Source organism: Mesocricetus auratus, unplaced genomic scaffold (genome assembly GCF_017639785.1).
Source record: "Mesocricetus auratus isolate SY011 unplaced genomic scaffold, BCM_Maur_2.0 Super-Scaffold_100691, whole genome shotgun sequence".
Lineage (NCBI taxonomy): Eukaryota > Metazoa > Chordata > Mammalia > Rodentia > Cricetidae > Mesocricetus > Mesocricetus auratus.
Window position 1 is genome coordinate 27,552,290 of NW_024429267.1, and position 15,734 is coordinate 27,568,023.

The 15,734-nt window shown below is 39.6% G+C and overlaps 1 protein-coding gene across 1 annotated transcript in view; it reads left to right on the top strand.

Moving 5' to 3' along the window:
- The first annotated feature begins 412 nt into the window (after positions 1-412).
- LOC121137606 (transcription factor 12-like) overlaps positions 413-15,734 on the top strand; it is a 246,523-nt gene continuing 231,201 nt past the window's right edge. The window contains exons 1-3 of the mRNA XM_040740236.1: positions 413-724; positions 1,426-1,522; positions 2,488-2,560. Of these exons, the coding sequence (XP_040596170.1) occupies positions 1,448-1,522; positions 2,488-2,560 (148 nt within the window). The 5' untranslated portion in view covers positions 413-724; positions 1,426-1,447. The remainder of the gene's footprint in view (positions 725-1,425; positions 1,523-2,487; positions 2,561-15,734) is intronic.

Here is a 15,734-nt window from a genome sequence, read left to right on the forward strand (position 1 = left end):
TCATCAAGACTTAACTTCCTGAGGCTGTCTCTGGTTACACCAAGGGCCAGGCTCAATCCTTTCCCAGAACTCGTTGTCCCCGTGCGGGGCTCAGGTGGGAAGGCACGCTCAGGTGAGCGAGCTGATTAGCGCGGTGTGAGGGGCTTCGCGCTTTTCCCAGAGTCCGCCCACCACAGCTGCGTCTCCACAGCCTCCCGCGTCCGGCGTGGCTGAGCCCGGGAATGGCTGCGGGTGGCGAATCCAGATGCTACCCAGATGCGTCCCCGTCGCGGCACTTCAGGGCGCCGCGAGTGTGAGGAGACGCCCGCTGCCGGCCGCGGGCTTTGTCCGTCCGCCGCCCCGCCCCGCCCCGCGCCTCCCCGCCCCCTCCGCGGTCCCACTTCCTCGGCGCGGGAGGCGGGAGCGCGCCGGGCAGTGAGGGGTTAAGCCGACGCGCTTGAGGCGCGGAGGGATCCGGAGGCGAGCGGAGCTCGGCGCTGAGGCCGCCTCAGCGAAAAAAAATGTCCGCCTGAGGAGACCCACAAGTTCTATCGGGGGACCGCCAGCCCGCCCGGGGAGCCACGGGCGGCCAAGTCCGAGAGGCGCCCGAGCCGCGCGGACCTAAGCGCTAGCGCGGGCCCGATACAACTGAGCCGCCGGCGGCGCGTGGGGGCAAGCCTGAGCCCGCGCTCCCGGCCAAAGTGAACTTTAATCGGGGAGGTTGGATGCAGAGCCCGGGCGGCAGGTAACCGCGGGCGGCGGGCGGGACGCGCGGAACTCAGGTCCCTTTGTACCGCGCGGCGGAGCCCGGGGCCGCGTCCAAGTTGCGGCGCGCGGCGGGGCGGAGGCGCGAGCCGCGGGGTCCAGGCCCGGGCAGCGGCAGTCGGCCTGCGCGGCGCTCGCTCGGGGCTCGGCGCTCGGGGCCCGGGAGCCGCCGAGCCCGTCTCATTGTTCCGCGAGTCCGGGGCAGGGCGGCCCAAGTGGGAGGAGGAGGCCGGGCGGGAGTTTGCCGTGAGCGGACGCGCGTGGGGCGCTCTCCGCCACCCCGGGGACCCCCGCTGGGGACGTCCGGGCCGCAGACGCGGGCCTGTGCGCGTCGCGCTCCCCGCAACTTGTCAGCTCTATTGTTGCCGAGCGAGTGAGTCACTTGGTCTCCGGGTCGCCGCCGCTCTCTTGCTCCCTCGCTGGGCGCGGGCTCGTTCCGTACTCCGCCTCGAGGGACCCCGAAGCCGAGCCACCTCTGAAACTTGCGGGAGCCACCGAGCCACGCGTGGGTTCCCGCAGCTGAGCGGTAACCGGCTCATCCGCCACTGCCCTCGCTTCCCTTGGTGGGGATGCGTGGGGGTCTGGCGTGTCGGCCGGCGCCCCAAACCCCAAGCGCTGCCCCTCTCCCTCTCACGTCGGGCCTCCGGGTCTCCGCGGCTCAGCTAGTCTTCTCTGCCGTAGGACCTGCTAGAAGTGGCTGAAGATGAATCCCCAGCAGCAGCGCATGGCCGCGATAGGGACCGACCAGGAGCTGAGCGACCTGCTGGACTTCAGTGCGGTATGCGAGCTTTCCTCCGCATCTTGGGGTTCTGTTGAGGTTTCCCGAGATAGCGAGCCAGGGAGAAAAGGGGGAAAGCGACATGGCAGCAGCCAACCCCATCTGCTTTTCAGCGACAGTTCTGAGGGCTGGAGTCCAGCTCCCCCAAGTTGGACACCTGAACTTTGATGTAATGTCTAGACTTGCAGATTTCAAACTTTAATGCCAGAGGGGTCATTTGATTTAACCAGTTAAAAGAAGAACAATGCAATCATAAGCTTTGGTTGAGTCACTGCCTAGCTCTGATGGTTATTAGGGATTTCAGACTTGATATGAAAGATTTTTTTCTCTTAAACTCTTCTTAGTGCATAGTGTTTTCCTCCCCAAGACTTCATGTGGTTTGTGGTACCTGAAAGAGGTCAGCTTTAGAAAAGTCAACCTAGAGCTAGAATTCCCAGCCTTCTGAGCTGAATACTTCAACTGTGCATATGCAGGGTGTATATAATATGGAAGATGAATTAAAAATAAAAGGTGAAGCCACAGAGCCGATCCCTTATTTCTTACTAATGGTTTGATTTCAACGTTAACTGCTCCTAGAAGGCAGGTCCAATATCTGCTGTATTAGAACTGTTATTATCTTTCCCGTATGTGGTAATTTCATCGGACATGATTCTGATTGCAAGTGCTATTAAGTAATGTTAATGTAATGAGACTCACTTAGGGCCAAAGTGAAGATCAAGAGTAAAAATTTACAGTTTAAACTTAATTGTATTGAAATCTTGTCCGTGGCTGGGTTTTCATAATAAATGTCACCAGTTTTTCCAAGCAGTATGTTATTGCCACACTTGATTAGAATGTGTTTTCCATTTTTATTTCAAATTCTAAATTAAGAAACTTATTGAAATTAATGACACTTGGTGAACTTTTCTTTGCAAGGAGTATGGAAGAATTTCACTATTAACAGAAACATTTGGATTATTTTGTAGATGTTTTCTCCACCTGTTAATAGTGGGAAAACAAGACCAACGACACTAGGAAGCAGTCAGTTCAGCGGGTCAGGTAAGATGACGTTGAAAATCAGAATTTATATATATATTTTTAATAGAAAAGCATAAAGCATTTTAGTGTCTGTCACACCATTCTGTACTGTGTCGGGCTAAAATTACAAACTGAAAAAAGTCTCAAACTTGGAGGTTGTCTATCAAGATTCCTTGATATGTTTTAGAGAATTTCTACTTGGATTTAAAGTTGCTCTCCTTTTGTGAATGTTAAGATTGAAAATTGTCTTGAACATGGTGGGTTGTGTCATGTTCGTATTTAGAAAAATGCCTGAAGAAGGTGCTGTGTAGTTTCTGGGTGTTCTTTTATATATGCAGACATTTCCAGCTCATTAGTGTAATTAAATCTCAGCTTCTAAAATGGATAAAAGTATAATTGATCTATGTGTATAAAAGGTAGAATAGAGACAAACAATAATTAGTAGGTTGTGTTTATTTAAAAAATGCTGTTATGTTGGAAATCTTTGGGAAATCAGTAATTTTGTGAACATTAATTTTAAATATGAATTTTATGTTAGAAATAAATGAAATCTTAGATTTATTTTTAAATGACATCTGTTAGATGATTGAAGGTTTGTCCTGTAATCATATTGTATTAGGATATTTGTAAAATACTCAATGTTAAATTTTTTGCTTTTGGTATACTGTTTTTGTTATATTACCAAACACTGCCCAAACTTTAGTAAAACTTGCAATTTAAATGTCAGTATTCTAGAGCAGGGTTTATTCTAGTCTATAGAAGCTGTAGTCTCTGTGTCACTTAAATTTATTCTTCAGTGTCCACAGAGATGGAGAGAAAAGCAACGAGAGCATCACCCTGAGAAAACGGGCTGTCAGGTCTCTGGGCAGAAGCTCGTTTACCCTAATAAAATCATAACTGGTTTCTAAAGGGCTGTGAGAGCACAACACCTGGAAATTAGGAAATTATAACCTGGTGTAATGTTTTATTCTATTTCTACTTAGTATTTAAAAAATGTTTCTGTTTAAAAATGTCACATTAGGTTAGCTGGGTTTAGTTTTTAACTATGACATTACAGCATTCGGGGAATTTAACATATCAAATAGGGGAGAATAAGAAGCATTCTTGGGTTTTATATAACCTAAAGGCATATATATATATAACCTAAAGGCTAGTATCCTTGATTATAGAGATGAGAAAGGTTAGCCAGACTCTAGCTCTTCTTCCACCCCGTTCCCTTTTGCTAGTAATCACTGGAGCCTTTTTTGCTGTTGGGATAGAGGGAGAAAACGATTTGTCGAGAAGTGGCTGTATTGCAGCCCTCTACTAGCATTCTGAGGACGTGTTAATTTTTATAGCTCAGAGTTCGTTGTTATAAACTTTTAGGTTTACTTTTTTAAGACATGGTCGGTGCCTGGGGTGATCTGTGAGTCCTGATTGCTATTTTATATTGTTATCATCAACTCAAGTTGTGGAAAACATAGCTGGCCATTGATTAGGATAGGAACATTAGAAACTTGTTATGAGAGTGCAGTTGTACTTATTTTAAGAATTATGAAGGACTTCTGATATGAAAATATCTGGTGGATTGTAAACACGGCACTGGCATTGCCACCACTCTGCAAGGCTGTGTCACACAAATATTTGTGATAGAAGTCACACTCACACACTTCTCTGGATTAAGATATTATTTGGACCTAAATTTCTATATTCTGTGGAGATAGCAATATTTAGCTGTGAGGTTTGTTTTAAAAGAATTATAGTAAAAGATAGGCTTTTCAGTAATTAATAAGATTTAAATTTTGAAATGAGAAAATTGCATGAGGCTATTTCACAACAAAGTATCTGGTGAATAGTTTCACTATAGCCTTTCTTATCTGAAGTGAATGTTTAAAAGAAATTGGCACAGTAATATTCTGTGTATGTACTGTGCATGTATCTTATTGACATTTGATCAACTTATGCTGATTTCAAAGGATATTTGTAACACTCTAGTTTCTATTGATGTGCAGTGTATAGGATGTGAACATCTCATGGTCTTTTTGAATTGCTGCTTGTAAAGACTAGAGGTTTTTGTCTTTGGAGTAACATTCATGACACTCATCTTTTGCTTTGTGAGAGCTGCAGATTATAATGTGCAGTATTACATTCTCTTCATTATTGTCTCTAAAAGAATGACTTAATTTTGTAGTTGATTATTTTTGAAATACAATCCAGATTATATACAGTACTTTTGTATTTTCTTTTTACCTGAAGTACCCAATATATTCTGTAGAATGAGATATTCTTTTTATCTTGTTTCTGAAGCAAAACAAATAACTTGCATAGTAGCTGGCACTAGAAAACGAGTATTTATTACTTGAATCTGTACAGTGTCATTTCTTCCTCAAGATGTTACTTCCTTTGCATTATAGTTTAGACTGTAATTTAGTCCACTTGGGGTTTTAGGCTGTCTGAGATGTTTGTTCTATAATGATCTTGTGAAAAGTGTTTCTTTGGAAATGAAAGGTAGGGTACCCCAGTTTTATATATAGTTATTGGAAACAGTATATCCATTTGAGTATAGTGGCTCACACTTGTAATCTCAGCTCAGAGGCAAAGACAGGAGGAATAGGAATTCAAGGTCATCTTTGGGTACATAACAGTTAAAGACCAGTGTGAGCTATACAAGACTCTGTCTAAACAAACAAGCCAATAGCACAAACAACAACAAAAAGGGAAAGGATCCACAAATCAGTGCTCCTTTCCTCATTTTCCTCCAGTGGTAATGTCTTGCTTAAGTGCAGCACAGTGTCACAAATAGGGAGGGTATTGAGAGTGGTAGGGTAAAGACATCCGTAGGCTGCCCTTTTATAATTGAATACACTTTCCTAGTAATTAAAAAAATCCATAACATTATTAAGTATTTACTCTCTATTATGTATGATAAGATTATTAAATGTGGAGCCATCCTATAGCACTTCAAATTGCTATAGTGAAATTTGAATGCATCTAGTGAAAAAGAAATGAAGACAGAAAGCTGAGGTTTTTTAAACTGAACTGTATTACAAATAGAAATGGTGGTTTTAAATAAAAAGGAAACTTAAGTTGGCCTGTCACTCAAGGTGTTTTCAGGTTATGAAGGGTGTGAACTTCAGTGTATACCAGTTAGTGTTGAGATTTAGGTTAACAAAGTTTTAGTAATATGTATATAAGATTCAACATTTTAGATGTTGCTCTACTAATGAATAGTAACTGCAGACTCAGCAGGCGTATGGGGACATATTTTAAGTTAAAATGGTTTATTAAGGTAAAAGATAAGTAGCAGAAAGGTCCTTTAGGAAAACTTTGTAAATGAAAGCACACACTTGGAAAACAGAAAAATGAAACACAAGATTGTAGCTGTGAGCACTATGCTCTTGATAACAGTTCCTGCAGTGCCCCTTCATCAGAGCTCCGTGCTTGAGACTTGTTATACTTAGTGAAATGTACTTATAATTGATTATTTTTGTCTTTTCATCCACAGCTTAAATAAAGATCTGTATTTCTCTCTTTAAGCTATCTTTTGGTATATTGCCTTCCCTGAGTTTCACAATGGTTCTTTTGGATAGGAAAATAAAAAAGACATTTAGCCTTAATTATAATCACAGTTGATTCTGTATTTTGGTTTAAAAGGATCATAGAGTGTACACAATTATTAAAGCCAGATAGTCTTTTCTGTTCTTAAACAATTGGTAATCATTCTTGAAATTCACTGTCTGCCTTATTGTTAAAGACTTGGGCATCTTCTTACAAGAGAGTGCTGTTAGATAGAGGTTCTTATTAGGATGCTGTTAGATAGGAATCGAAGAAGGAAAGGGGAAAAATAACCCAAAAACCTGTTTCTGGACAGTGCATAAGCTACCTTAAAACAAAATCAAAACCAAAGACAACAAAAGACCAAACAGTTATAAGATTACTTTTGGGTGTCACCTGAATGTTGAAATTACAAATCTAATGTGTTTAGGGAATAAAGTCAGAAAGCCAACATACCACCACAGGAGGCTAGTGACTGGTATCCTGCTTTGTTAAATACTTGAGCCATATGATTGTCAGTAAGATAACCATTTATTAATGATGCAGCCTGGTCTTGTAGTACTAGAATTTGGGAAGATGGGAAATGGAGAAGGTCATAGACTGGAAGTGGAGACATTTTATTGTTTATGTGTAAAGATAAGATATAAAACTGGAGGCTAAACTTCTGTACATACAGAATATCAAGAACTACATATTAATGTATCTATGCTGATTCCATAAAAGGGCTGTGCTATAGAGTGAGGGAACTAGCTTAATTTACAAGGTTTTCTGTATTGTTGACTTTTGAAGGCAATATGTGGGATTAATCAGGGAAGAGGACTCACCTTCCAGGAGTTGGGATAGTATAAAGTAGTAATTTGTTGTGACTAAAGTCTGTACAGTTTGAAAAAAGTGAAGTTGGCTTCATCTGATTGCCATCCCAGAATTCGTATTTACAGACTATTATCTGGAGCTCAATTTGTTGGGGTCACATTCAGATATTATCACTTACTAGCTTAGAGAACATGGTGAATTACCTAAGTACTGTATGGACTACTGTTCTTAATCTGTTAGGCAATAGTTACTGGTAAGTTTCTTATAAGGGTCAGAGTAGCTAATAAATGGGAAGCCTCAAGAACAGCACTTGGTGTGCAGCAAATTGTGGTAAGAAGAATTGTTACTGGGAAGGCACTAGGATAAAGAAATAGTCATTCAGGAAGTTGTATTAATCTAGAGATGAGATAGATACTGAGGTTTGGATTTAGCCACAGTGTATGTGGGAAGTAGAAAGAAAGAAAATACTTGGAGTTAAAGGATTCACAGAACCCGAAGAGTCAGAGTTCTCTGTGGATAAGAGAGATGACAATGCAAGATTGCCGTTCTGGCATGGTTAGAGGGTGGTAGTACTGAAAATAATGAAGGTGAATTGTTTTGAGTCTTAAATGTAACACAACCTACTTGGGGAAGTATTCAGTGGTAGAATAATTACCCAGAGTGATAGGCCGTTGAGTTTGATTCCTTGTGTTGTAAAAAACCAAGCCAAATAGAAAACAAGGCACACCACCCTCTACACACTCAAAGACATACAAGTTCAAATGGCTAATTTGGAGATTTTTGAGGGGAAAGTGCTGAGAAATTAGTTGAAGTGTTGTTTTAGAAAAAACAAAACAAAACAACTCACCCCTTACATCTGTGTATAAAATTAATGTGTAGTTGTCAACTGTCAAGAAAATTGGAGAACAGGAAAAAAAAACCCTTATTTCACTGTCCAGAGAAAACGTTTAGGTTTTGATTTATTTCTTTTAATCTGCTTTTTTTCTACCTAGAAGTGCTCTATTTATAGTTGCCAAGGTGAAATCTTAATGTTAATTCCACTTTATACCCACCCACTAAAAATTCACTTCATATTCTATCATAAGCATTTTCTCTTGTTATATGCTTTACCAACTTGGTTGTTTGAATATCGGGCTTTTGTTAATTATCTTTTCCATAAATAACATACAGCACTTTTTGTACATATGTTGTATATATGTATGCATATATTTCTTTTGGTAAGGGATACAGTTTTCTTTCTTTGTATCTATAAGTTATAATTTAGGAGTTAATGAATTCTGTAGGGAAATGAACTCAATGAGATAAATGATGAGGCTAAGGATGGATGTTAATTTAATGGTGAGCTTAGATGAATATAATCTGACTTTGGTTGATTATTTAAGGTAAAAGTACAGATGCTTATTAGCATGAATGAAGTGAGTGGTGGTGACATTTTGACACACTGGTGTTGTATATCAGGGTTTATGCAGTTACTGGAGAGAATTCCCTGTAGTCTTTGACTTGTGCTTATTGTTATGAACAGGAACCAATTGAATTAGTGAGAAAGTCCTTGAATTCTGGCTTTTCAGGAAAAACTCAGGCTTTTCAGCAGAGCCATGTAGTGGATGGAGTTGACATTCAGAGCCATGCAGTTGGCCTAGAATCTGTGCCTTCAGTTTACTAGTAGTATGGCTCTAAGCACATCATTTAAATCCCGTGAGCATACTTTTCCTTATTTGTGTAAAGTAGATAATACCTATTTTCAGAATCCTAATGAGGATCAAATAAAGTTATTTATTGTGTATTTTGCATAGCATAAAGCTAACTTAATGAAACAATGGTTACTTACTAACAATTGTGGCATCTTTCCCCCATTTCTCTTAAACAGCATCTCATTGTGCTGTCCTAGAACTTATTGTGTAATACATGGCAGACTTGAATTTATGGTAATCCTCCTGCTTTGACCTCCAAAAAGCTGGGATTACACGCATGAACTACCATGTCCACAATGCAATTTCTTCTTAACTAGAATTTATGGGTACATTAACAGTAATAATAATTAAAATAAGTTTTATATCCAGTGTTTATTAAATTGTTATGATAGGCATTGTTCTAAGTAGTTTAGAGTATTATCTTTGTGGTGGTAGAGTTGACTAAATGTCTCATGAAGGTTGTTCTTTTGATGTGATAAACTTAGATGTGTTTTTACATGTTACATGTATAAAACTTAAGAAAACCCAAGAGTAGCTTTGAAAGATCATCTGGTTACTAAGGAACTTAACTGCTGTTTACTTCTCTCTTTAGATTGTTTCTTCTTAATGTTATTTTGTAGACCATGTTCTGTCAGGCATAGAATAGTGAATGGAAGGAGTGTATTTTTTTGCAAATCTTACATGTTTAGGTATCACTATTCCTTAGAATAGCTGGGAGACAGGTTTGGAGAGACTGCAGAAGGTGTTGGGTTAGAACAGTGGTTCTCAGCCTATGGCTTGTGACCTTTTTTGGTGGGTGTTGAACGACCCTTTCACAGGGGTTGGCTAAGACCATTGTAAAACAGAGATATTACAAGTTAATAGCTAGTAAGATTGCAGTTATGAAGTAGCAATTAAAAAAATTTATGGTTGTGATCACCACAACATAAGGGACTGTATTAAAAGGTCACAGCATTAGGAAGGTTGAGAACCACTGAGTTAGAACTTTTCCATGGTAGAGAAAGAATGTACTGCAAATTAGCAGAAGCCATCTTAACTAAATTTCATGTATTTCATTCTTAATGCCTAGCACAAACATGTTTGTAGTAAAATTGAAGGTTACCATGCTTAGCACCTGGACCTACTTGTTCCTGCTCTTCTTTGTGTCTGGATGGGTTACTGGCCTGCCCTCAACTAGGCCCAGTTCTCGAGTACATTTTTTAGCTGTTTTGTTCTTACAGAAGACTTGTGTTTAAAGCAAGAATGGCTTTGTAGATAGGAAACTGTTAGTTCATAAACTAAACCTTGGATAGGTGTTTTCATAAAATGACTGCCATTTGAACCTGCTTTCTGTTTCTAGTCAGGTCATCCTAGAATTAAAAAACAAAAAAGAGTTAACTATTTTTATTTTATGGTTTAGGCATTTGCCTACATGAGCATGCCTGGTGACCATAGAGGCCAGAAAAGGATGTTGGATCCGTTGAAACTGAATTTACAGATGGTTGTAAGCCATCGTGTGAGTGCTGAGAGTTGAACTTGAGTTAAGAGCCAGTGCTTTTAATCTCTGAGCTGTCTCTCTAGCCCCCATCCTATAATTTTTAAATATACATTTGAAATGGGAAGAAAAATTCTATTTTAATAAAAATACCTTAATTTCTGTTCAATGTTTAAAATGTGCTCTCACAGGTTGCAGGTTAAAATCATGGTCTTAGTGACTGTGATGAGTCACTTAAGCTCTTAGAGGCTGCTTGGGGACTTAAAGATCACACAGAAATAAAAACAGATTAAGGATTGGTGACTAGTCTTTATTCTAGCTGACCAGGAGTAGTCAGGGATAGAATCTTCAAAGTAATGAAACAATCTGAGATAACTTATAGGATAGACTTGTTTTTTTTTCTTCTTGCTATTATACCTCAAAATAGCTTTTGCTTTTAAGACTGGAGATAAATAGACATGGTGGTTTACACCCATGATCATAGCATGAGGTTAGCCTGGGTCTTAACAGTGAAATCTAGGTCAGTCTAGTCTAAAGAATGTCAAATAAAAGAATTAAAAGTTAGACAAAATTTGTTCAAGAGGTGATTTTGTCCTCTGCTTTGGGCTTAAGAGGGCAGTGATAATCATATGGATGCAGCATCATTCTTGGGACCAGGTAGAATCCTGGTTTGGCCGTGTCCTTGCTTCTGGTGACAGTGTGAGCAGGATCATGTCATAATTAGTGACTGTAACACCAGTTCATTGGTGACTGACAGAGTGCATGTTGGATCTACTGTGACTGGCATTTCTTTTCTCTAAACAGAGCTGTGAGTATTTGTCGGTCATGGCAGGATTTGTGATAGGGGCTACAACACTTCAGTCCTGGAGGCATACCTTGTTTTGAAGTTGTTGTAGATAGATGAAGTTTGCTTGTGCAACAGGAGAAAACACTAACCTCACTTTGAAGTTATAGTAGAAACATGGTGTGGCCATATGTAGGTTCTGAGGTGGCCACTTGTGGAGCAGGCTTGAAGACTCTTGAGTTCTGAGTTCTCTGAGGCTTTGTTTGGAAGCTCTATTGAATGAAGCTGTTATCCGGTCAGAGGCTCGTGTACTTTCTGGTTGCTGTTGTCGTCCAGGTTTTTGTAAATTGTTTTTGCAGTGTTGGTTCCAGTTTAGAATAAAGCTAAAGAGAAGGGTTTTTTTCCCATATTGACTCTTTTTTTTTTTTTTTTTTTTTTTGGTTTTTTTTCAAGACAGGGTTTCTCTGTATTGTTTTAGAGCCTGTCCTGGAACTCGCTCGGTGACAAGGCTTGGTCTCGGGAACTCACAGAGATTCACCTGCCTCTGCCTCCTGAGTGCTGGGATTAAAGGCGTGCGCCACCACCACCCGGCTCCATATTGACTCTTTTAGTGCAGGTAGGATAGGTCAGTGGTAAAGGTGCTTACTGCCAAGCCCAGTGAGCTGACTTGATCCCTGCAACTCACTTGGAGGGAGATGAGAACCAACCCTCTCAAGCTGTCTTCTGACCCCCATATGTGGTTTATGTCATGTTTGCATCCTCCCTCCCCCCCATAGGACTAAAAGCTAACCTCTTATATCGAATCTCTTGGTGAGAACACATGGGCAGCTTGGATGGATTAAAACTTTCCCGTTAAGCAGGTATCTGGAGGCATTTCAAGACTCCTACATGTCCTTAGTGTCTCTTACCTGAATGTCAGCTGTCTATTTTTCTTTCAGGTTAAGTGTGTGTTGTTTGCTGCCACTCCCACTTCTAGGCTGTAGATGTATAGTTGCCGAGTTGTAATTTTGAAACCCAGAAAAGTCTACATACAATTTTTATCTACAAATTTAGCAGATGAACTATACTATTTTGCTGCTAGGATGTGACTTAATATGAAGAGAGGCTATTGATACTGTCTATGCCCCCAGTTTTTGTATGGGTAAAAATATTGGAACAATTTATAACATTGTTTATATACGTTTTCTTTTCTAAAACTGAAAACCCCCACTTACCTAAACTTTTTTAAAAAGTGTAGACTGGGAACATTAGTTCTATAACAGATTCTTGAGCTAGAGTGTTTTCAGGCTGAGTTTTGTTCTTTAAGGTCTTCTTAAATAGGCTGATTTAGGGACTTAGATTCTACTTTGAGGATAAGCTAGCTAGCTGTCTTGTCTTTGTGCCAAGGAATAGTCATTCTTCTTTGTTCAGTTAAAACATACAGGAAAACATTCAAGGTACTCTGTTACTCCTTTCATTATTTTTCTATTTTCTATACAACCAGCATTAGATGACCCCTTTTAAAAGCAAGCCTCATTCTTTACCATAGTCTTTCTGGATTTTGTTTTGTCTGGTAGCAGATAGAGAAGAAAATCCTCCCAATTCCGTGAAGAAAATGTGGAGCTGTGATACTTACAGGGGATTGATAAAGTTGCTCTTTGATTTTTTTTTTAATTTTTAGAAAAGTTTTCAGACGAATGGCATAATTTTTATTCTTATACTCATGGCAGTTTTTTTCTTTTAGTAAAAACATCACACTTTTAATGAGTAATCTTTAGGGTCTATGGTTGGCTCTGTGCCACTACTGTTAACACAGCTGTGGAAGTAATGAAACTTCCATAATGTAGGGAATTGAACTTTTGTAGAGTAGGCTCTGATTTTCTCATCTGCTTTGCAAACCTGTTTGTTTTACTGTTCCTAGTGTTAATTGTCTGAAGAACCATGGAACAGTATTGGATAATTAGCTTAGTTGGTGCAGTAGGAGCACAAAGGAGACTGTATAGCCAAGGTTTCCCTTGACTTTCATATTTACTTAGTCCCTTTTTTCTAGCCAATGAGCAATGCTGCGGTGAGCAGACTCCATTTACATCAAGATAGCTAGACTTTGGAGACTCAATCAAGTTATAATTGGGTTCTTGAGTGACTGCTGGAAGGGGTAGTCTCAATCATTATAAAAATACTTCATAATATTTACTCTTATGCTGTTTGCTTTATGATTCTTCTAAGAGGTTGCTAACTGTTCATTTCACAAAGGAAACAGAAATCAAGAGTGATGCATGTTTGGTGTGGTTTCTGACTGTCCCTCTAGCAGCAAGCTGATGAACTAGCGGTAGTTGCACCTGCACTGATACCAATCTGCACTAGGCATAGTTTGTCTTAAGGAGAAACTTACTGTCTCTAGAAATCGTTAGAATTTGTTGTTAAATCAAGGAGTCTTAATGTAGGGTAAAGTTGATTTTCTCTAAAACAAAGTGCTTCAAATTTGTTTTTATTAAAAAGAAGAGTATAGTCCTAAGTTTACATAAACAGGTACACATAAAAAAAGTATTTCAAGATGCTAATTACAAACAGTTACAGTCTGAATCATTTTTAGGGAGAATGGGACTTTTGTGTCTTATTGTTTAGTTGTCTTTGTGTTTTTGGAAGAACAGGAAATTTTATAGTTGTTATGTATTGGAATATTCACACCTATTTTCAGTTGAGATGTAATACATTCCCAAGGCTTTTCTGATGGTTTGTGGTAAATAGCACTGAAAAGCACTGGCAAGTGACGTACAAAACTAAAGACCATGGAATTTGCATGAGGGCTCTTGAACTCACCTTAACATACTTTAGAGTACTGCCATCTGCCATTATCTCTTTATTTGTTCTGATTGGCAGTTATTGTTTAGACTATAAAGTTCTTGAAAACAAAAGTAGTGTTTTACACTTGTGATTCAGCAAAATCTCTTTTTAAGGTTCCTAAACTTTTGATTTAGACTTGGTTATATGTGATAATTTGGAAAGAGGTTAAATACCTGAGTTTTTATTTTGCTTTTCTTCCCTAGCATAGTCTGCCTGGTAGGACAGAGGAGGCACTAAGATTTATGCTGGCTGAAGACTTGAAGTATGCACTGTTTAGTATAATGTACTACCTGCCCTCTCATTTCTTCTGCAAAGCTTGTAGCCCACTCAGGACTTCACATTTAAGTATCAATGATGAGCAGAAAGTGACCAAGTGATAAAGCCATTAAGGTTTTAACATGAGTACAGCTTGCTCTGCAGAACCATAGCTGGCTCTGGCTCTAAGCAATGAGAAGTGATACTTTGATGGTGGTGTGTGCCTGCATGTGCTTGTTCTGCCCCACCCTCCCTGCAAGAACGTTTGGTACATTTGTTCTTAGTCTCACTGTGGAGAGAATAACTTGTTTGGTTCTTGGCCTAACTGGTCATAGAACTTAGTTTTATAAAAACTGTAGGAACCATTTTGCTACCACCTGGAACTGGTAAATGCCCAGTCAGGTCTTTGAAAGTTAGAATTCTTCCTAAACAACCTTCATTTTTGCCAGTTGATTTGGGCTTTGACCTGGAAGATGAGATTGTATAGTTTTCAGTATGGTAGATGTGGGGAAGTGTTCTGAAGAGCAGGGAAAAGACTTGTCTAGTGGAACTGTGAGTCTGGTTCCTGCTTAATTTGTGACAAAATAAATATTTCACTTAATGCTCTGAGTCCCCTTTAGCTAGATTTTTTAGGGACAAGACTAGTTTTATTGCTCACAGAAATATATTGTCTGCATGTGCTCATGTATAATTTTATTTTGTTCAATGCTGGGCTCCAATTCAGGGCTCACGTATACCACTGAGATACACACCTGCTTCCCTGGGAGATTATAGAGCTAGATATATCTTTAGCAGGTATTTCCTCCTTCCCCTCTTCTTTATTTACGTTTTATGAAGCATTAGATTGGCCACACTGATGTAATGAATCGGAAGGTAAAATGTTACCAATGTGTATCTAATTTGGAAAAATATTGTTTACTTTTTGTTGCAGTGATAAAACACCATGGCCAAGTAACTTATAAAGAAAGTTCATTTGGCACTCACAGTTTCAGAAGGTTAAAGTCTATGGCTATCATGGCATGGAGCATGGCAATAGGCAAGCTTCAGTGGCTCTGAAGCAGTATCTGTGAGCTTACATCTTGAGACACAATTATAAGGCAGAGAGAGCTAATTGGGAATGGCTTTTGGAAAACCTTGAAGCCTGCCTGCCCCTAGTGACACATCAAGGCCTCTTCCACCAAAGCCTCACCTCCTAATCCTTCCCAAATATTGCCACTAACTGGAGACTATTCAAGTATATGAACCTATCCCTTCTTACTCAAATCAAATCATTGATCATCAGTTGAAGTAGTTTATCAGGAGACAGTCTGAAGCTGTGATAAAATAATACATCTTATTCATCTCTGTACTTTCTCACAATGTTATCTGCTGGAGCATTTCTCTGATTTAAGACCACTTAATTGAGTTATCAGCTGTTGTAATATTCTCTTCTGCATCTTAGCACTCAGCTTTCCTCTAAAACTTATATTTTCTTACATAACTTGGTAGAGTAGATATTATTTTTTAAAATCTCAGTGACTTCCATTGCTTGTAAAACCTTGCAGATTTCTGAGAATACCACCTTATAGATTGAGTGTTGATGAATTTAGTTTCTGAAAAATGCCCATTTGCTCCCTGTGAAAAGAGCAGGTTTGTGTTTATTCATTGGTTCTGAGATGAGATAATTGGTATTTTTATGATATGAATGGAGCCTTTGTGTTTTTGAATGTTGTGAAACAAAGCTGTATTTATAAACACATTTCAAAAAATATAAATGATACTTTTTGGTGAAGATGTTCACTGAATAGCAAGAAAGTTTAGAAAAGGGAGCTTTGTTAACAT